Genomic DNA, 6,284 nt, shown 5'->3' on the forward strand with positions numbered 1-6,284 from the left:
GAGAGTCACACGGTTATCCGTAAGTCAGCTTTCGCATCACATCATGCAGCGTATTCGTCTGCTTCTATTCGCTTGGCTGACATTTGCCGCTGCGCAGGAGATCAGCATAGAGAAGCAGAGGCTTACGGTGCCCCATGGCAGTCCTGGTCCACAGGACGGTCGCATTGTGGGGGCTGGGAGACAAAAATCACACACTTTCCGCATCAGGTCTCAGTGCAGATGGGCACCCGTCATATCTGTGGCGGCACCATATTGGCGCCCAGCATTGTGCTCACGCTGCTCATTGCGTGCTGAAGTCGAATGAGCCGCAACTCTATGCCATACGCGCCGGCTCAACCCAGTGGTCAACTGGTGGCAGCTACGTGCGCGTTCGTCGCATCATTCCCACGAGCAATTCAACTCGCCCACGCACATGAACAACGACATCGCTTTGGTGCAGCTGCAACAACCGCTTAATTATAGCCTCAACATACAGCCTATTCAGTTCGTCGCGCCGACGGACAATTTGGCCGCACAGGCGCAGCTCTTTGTCAGCGGCTGGGGCTCAACAGCTGTCGAGCAAATGTCGACTGCATCGCGCCTGCATTACACAGTTATTGTTCAGCTGGATCGCCAGATTTGTACTCAGAACTATTTTGGTGCCGGCACCGTAACCAACACCATGTTCTGTGCAGGCAGCAAGTCCGGACTTGGAGATCGCGACAGTTGCATGGGCGATTCTGGTGGTCCATTGATTGTTCAAATTGCTGGTCGCTTCAAACTGCTCGGCATTGTATCCTGGGGCTTGGGCTGCGCAAATGCCCAGTATCCGGGCGTTTATACGCTTGCACCTGCCTATGGCAACTGGTTGTTGCAGACAGTTAAGACACTGACCTAGTCTTATTTTTATGTGTTAAGTTTTTGCATTAATGTGCACAATTCTGTATATACAATTAGGGAAACTAGTTTTGTAAAAGCAAGTTTAGCTTACCTTCAATGAAATTTAATTATTTGCTTTTAAGTATGTATAAATATGTAGCTTCTCTTAATAAACAAAGTAACACCGTATTCAATTATTTTCCGCTCGGTAAATATAAAGACAGTATGTTAAAACTTTAAACATTCTTAAACACTAGTTTTAAATCTTTAAGTATTTTTTACCTCTGTTTCTAAAATGCTTAAGTAGATATAAACTATTTCCGTCTGCCAAAAACTTTAAGCATATAATTAAATACATGATATAAAAGTGACAAGCATTTTCTCTTTCCAACAGATTAAAAGTTCCTTTCGTTAAGCCTATTAATAGAAATGCTTTCATCCACAAATCGTTCAAAGAATCCGTCAGCAATATATTATTTACTTGTTTTAAGTGGTTTCTATTGGCGAATTTATTTCTATTTGTAAATTAAATTTAATAGGAAAAATAAGCTTGTTTTATTTTCGATATTTCTTGCGTCATTCCTGTTTATTTAAGTTACGAACAATTTTAGGTACTCAAATTCCCAAATATATTATTCAAACTGTTTACTTTCATGTTTTACGTTAATTTGTTTAATATTTTACTATTGAAGTTTTCATCTGCTTATTTTCGTTTTTTTACTACCATAATTTACATTAATTCAAAGAGAGATTTGAGTACACAACTTCAAGCTTGCAAATTTTAAGAACATATGACATTGAGAGATTCTAGTATTAGAGGAACTAGGTTTATTTCGTAGAACAGCAAAGCTTGCTTATCTCGGGTATATTACAAAAGACATTAAATTCAACATTAAAGTCGAATTGTCTTGTTTATGAATGCAAAATTGAAAAAAAAAAATGAAAAAACAAAACAAGTTTTGACTTTAAAGCTTTGATCGGCGTATATATAAAAAGCGAATCTGAGAAGCTAAAGCACTGAGAGCCAGACAAGTTTTTTCGGTTTCGACGACTACGACTAACAAAAATTCGCTTCAGGTTTTTAGTTTCCCAACGCAGTTCAACAAACAGACACACGTTAAAAAAAAAGAAACAAAAAACCGACAGCATGAAGCAATTTCTCATATTGGTAAGCCATAGACAAAGATAGTTACTGAGCGCATAAATAACAACACATTTCCGGTTGAATGTTGCAAGGTCGTTTGCGCATTGGGCGCCAGTCGCGCGGATGTGTCGCACCTGCAGTTGGCCACCACACCAGAGCCACATGCGCCAGCCAATCCGTATGTTTTCAGCTACCAGGCTGGACGTGCGCCTGGTCATGTAGATCGCCAGCATACGGAGGTGTCCGATGGTTCGGGCGTTATACGCGGCGCCTTCTCCTATGTGGATCCCAAGAATCAGGTGCGCACCGTTCAGTACGTGGCCGATGAGAATGGCTTCCATCCGCAGCTGAGTCATCAGCTGGAGGACAGCGAAGCCGTCAAGGCGGCTAAGCGCAAGCACTTTGCTGCCTATAATCGCATTGCGCAAGAGCACGCTAGCCACACACCAGGTCAAGCGGTGAGTATGGCACGTCACGAGCCAATCTCTTGCAAATTGTACATCGTTCACAATTTGATTTTATATTTCCATTCCACTTGCAGTCGCTCGCAGCTGCTCCCCATGGCAGCGCTGCCGTCAATTTTGCAACCCAAAAACACTTGAGCGCATATGATCGTATTGCAGCGGAGCATGCAGCTATTGGGGCCCAGCAGGGAGGCACAACGCTTGGCACTGGCCGCTCAGTCGGAGCACGGCGACATTGACATGGACATGGACAATATCATCCATAAGTTGCTAAGTGTGTGCTAAGTTCTGAAATGTGTTCAATAAACATTTCATTTGAAAAGATTTCCGTTAGTTTTTTATTCAATTGCCACAAAACCTGCAGAGTTGCCACTTTTATAAAATGCATTGGTGAACAGTGTTGGTAAGTCCAAAATGTGCAATGCATTACAAACATGTTTCTTAACTTTAAAATAAATCTTTATTTATTTTAAAATTTTTGAATAGTTGGTAGTAATTCGGCTAATAGTATAAGTTTCGCGTGCATGTTTCATAGATTTTTAGCTGTTTATATACATCTAGTTATAAACTCTTTATAAATTAATTTTATTACTCCTATTCATTAGTCAATTCATTTCCAGCATTTGGTGCATCATGAGATACAGCTGTGTCTCTTATCGTCTATCATTTTGTCTGTAGTAAGTCTTAAATACATATAATGTTATTATTATTATTTTCCTTTCAGTTCAGCATAGGCAGTGGTAATGAAATATGCCAAAAGCTTAATAACATAACTAATGAGGAGCTAGGCATGCCTCAAAAATCACTAATCGAAGATATTCCAATAAATTTAAATGCTACGGCAAGTGCTACGGCACGCCGAAGATTCAATATAGCAATACTGAGTACGGTTAAGATATCTTGTAAAACAAAAGTTTTTCATACCATAACCTCATTTTCGGCCGATCGTTCCTATGACATATTATATAGTGATCCGATGTAAACAAGATTTTGCAAAAATGTTGGAGCATAGTGAAAGTTAAAAATGCCGAGTTTGGTCAAGATATCTTAATAGACAAAAAAGTTGTTCATACAAGAGCCTACTTTTCGACCGATCGTTCCAATGGCTGGTATATGATAGTGGTCCGATCCAGTCGGTGTCGACATATGTACTGCGTGCAACAGAAATGGGACTTCTGCCAAGTTTATGGGGTCGAAGATGCCTCTTTCTCTGCGTTACAAATTTCGAGAAGAAATTACAATACCCTCTGCAAGGGTATAATAATTAATAATTCATTTAACTTGATACAACAATACCGAACCGAACATTGGCGGTCTATGTTGAAAGTCCGAAGGTTCATACAAACACGCTTCATTTAGTCTAAATACTTGTTCATTTTATTAACAGTTGTAACTAGAAAATTCTTTTATTTTATTTGAATGCATTCTGATTCACTTATATCTGGAAATTTGTGTTATTACTCATACGTAATTCGTAACGGCTTCTTGTTAAGAATTTGAACATTTTTTAGTTAAGTGAAGAAAAAAAATAAGCATTGAATCGAGAGACTCTGAATCTCACGGTATCAGCTGGTGCTGCTTTGTCTGGCTTGCTATTGTCTGATAAGCGAAAGCTCTCCCATTTTCATATAAATCAGCTTAACTCGAGCTTTAATTCCGCATTTTGTAACGAGCTCTCAGGGGAATACAAGATGCGTTTAGCTTTAAACTGCGCCTTCATTCTGACAGCCGTCGTGCTGTGTGCGGCGTACAAGGTGCCAAGCGCCCAAGTGCGAGTGTTCTATCCCAAGGGATTTGAGGTTTCCATACCGCACGAGGAGGGCATTACATTGTTCGCCTTCCATGGCAAGCTAAACGAGGATTTTGATGGATTGGAAGCTGGCACATGGGCGCGCGATATACCCAGTGCGAAAAAGGGACGCTGGACGTTCCGTGATCGGGAAACCGTTTTGAATATAGGCGACACGCTGTACTACTGGACCTTTGTCGTCTATAATGGATTGGGCTATCGCGAGGATGATGGCGCGTATGTGGTCACCGAGTATACGCAAGCTGGGAAGTCCTAAGACAGCTTGAAATAAGCACGAAATCTACGTTTCTATCGTGAATGGCTGATTTCCATTGTGTGTCAATTATAAAACCTGTCTTTAATTAACATTATAAGTAGCCATAGAAAGTTGAAATGGTTTATATGGGGTATTCTCTTATATATACGATACATAATATAGAAAAACAAGCTTTTCGCTTGACTGTCTCCTGTTTCTTTGGTATATTTTACAGGGTATTCACAGTACAAGTACTCGCAACTGCGTTCTTTTAAAACGGACTTCTTCTTGGAACAATTGATATGTATCCTAGTAATTGTATTAATTTGGCGTACTTAAATGATTCTGAATAAAATTCGAATTGTTATGATATATACGGAATCCGATAGTGCTTCTCGCAGTCTGCATATGGGAAATGTCATGTATAATGCAATTAAGTCAACTGATATTTCAATATATAAAGCAAATGCTTTAATGAAATGCATTTATTATACATCCAGACTCGCCTTGTGTGATTCATTTAATTATTTTTGTTAATAAAATTGCCAGTGCATATTTATGCTCTTTTAAACGCTGTAATTAATCATGAATAAATCGCAATGCATTAATGGTCACACGTGTGCAAAGGGGCTGCTCCACCCACCGATCCACCAACCCGACGAGCCACCAACTCGGCGACCCACATCCGCCATCAGCTCAGACCAGCGCAAAGTTGCCAAGGATTCACAGGGCGAATTGATGAAGTTTTAGTTGAGGCAACTGCACTACGTGACGTGTGCGTATCCAGACGCACGGCCACGCCCTTTGCCACGCCCATGTTCACCTTTTTTGGTTGTCCTTGGACTCTTTGTGCTTCTTTCTCCAAATTTTTCCTCTTTTTTTGTTGGTCCTATGCTACAACAAAGCAAATGCAATACAACGCAATGTGAACACATTTTTCTGCACTCACTGTGCGCATTCGCCAGCCGCGCTAAATTGGTCTGGCAAATTCTTTTCGGACGGCTACATGTCTAAAGTCTGCGTCTGCATCTAGCACTACTTTTAATTAATTTCTGCACTTTTGTGCATTGCGTTAAACGCTTCAATGCCCCGGCGCTTTGCCTACACCAATTGCCAAAAGTGCAACAAATGTTGCTTGTCCTTGTAGCAAGATAGTATTTTTTGCCATGGTAGAATAATAATATCCTTTCGATTTGAACAAGAAGTTTCATAAAACGTATTTTGTTAAAAATTATAATTTCTTACATTAAATATATATATATATTTTATTTTGATTACTTAAAGTGTGAAATTGTTAAAAAATTTGTTGTTATGTTTGGGGACTCGAAAATCCCTATCAAATCACATTTGATTTAGAACTTGAATATAAAATTATAAAAAAAAGAGGTCGCAAAAATTATATATATTAAATTTATATATAAAGAATATTTTTTTTTTTAATTTATCTAATTATTTTTAATTTGATTTTTTTATTTAATGTCCCTCATTATGTCTTAGACATAAGAGATAAACATAGGTTAGATTCGAAATTCGTGAATATTTGTCGGACAACCCTTCGGCTAGGGTAATAAAGGGCTGCTACACACGTCCAGCGGCTTAATGCCTGACACGTTTCGCTTTTGGGGGCGTGCCCGTCTGCTAGCAGCACAACACACACACACACACACACACACACATACATATACATATTTTTACCACCGTTGTTGGAGCATGGCAAGTGTCATAAATATTCTTTGGCCTGCTTTATTTCTTGCCACGCAGACGATGGAGAGA

The 6,284-nt window shown here is 39.7% G+C and overlaps 1 protein-coding gene and 2 pseudogenes across 1 annotated transcript; all 3 read left to right on the forward strand.

Annotated features, from left to right (window-relative positions):
* The first annotated feature begins 49 nt into the window (after positions 1-49).
* Positions 50-990, forward strand: LOC115758144 (annotated as a pseudogene).
* Positions 991-1,894: 904 nt separating this feature from the next.
* LOC115758147 lies at positions 1,895-2,732 on the forward strand (annotated as a pseudogene).
* A 1,390-nt stretch (positions 2,733-4,122) lies between these two features.
* LOC115758145 (gram-negative bacteria-binding protein 3) lies at positions 4,123-4,687 on the forward strand. The gene has a single exon (XM_030698679.1). It carries the CDS (start codon positions 4,158-4,160, stop codon positions 4,530-4,532), a length of 375 nt encoding a protein of 124 aa, XP_030554539.1. The 5' UTR covers positions 4,123-4,157; the 3' UTR covers positions 4,533-4,687.
* Positions 4,688-6,284: the final 1,597 nt, after the last annotated feature.

This window comes from Drosophila novamexicana, unplaced genomic scaffold (assembly GCF_003285875.2).
Source record: "Drosophila novamexicana strain 15010-1031.04,08,12 unplaced genomic scaffold, DnovRS2.1 tig00000135-arrow-arrow-pilon, whole genome shotgun sequence".
NCBI classification, from domain to species: Eukaryota; Metazoa; Arthropoda; class Insecta; order Diptera; family Drosophilidae; genus Drosophila; species Drosophila novamexicana.

What these genes read in the sequence shown, in the direction of transcription:
- LOC115758145 (XM_030698679.1), top strand. Translation starts at nt 4,158, where the DNA reads ATGCGTTTAGCTTTAAACTGCGCCTTCATTCTGACAGCCGTCGTGCTG.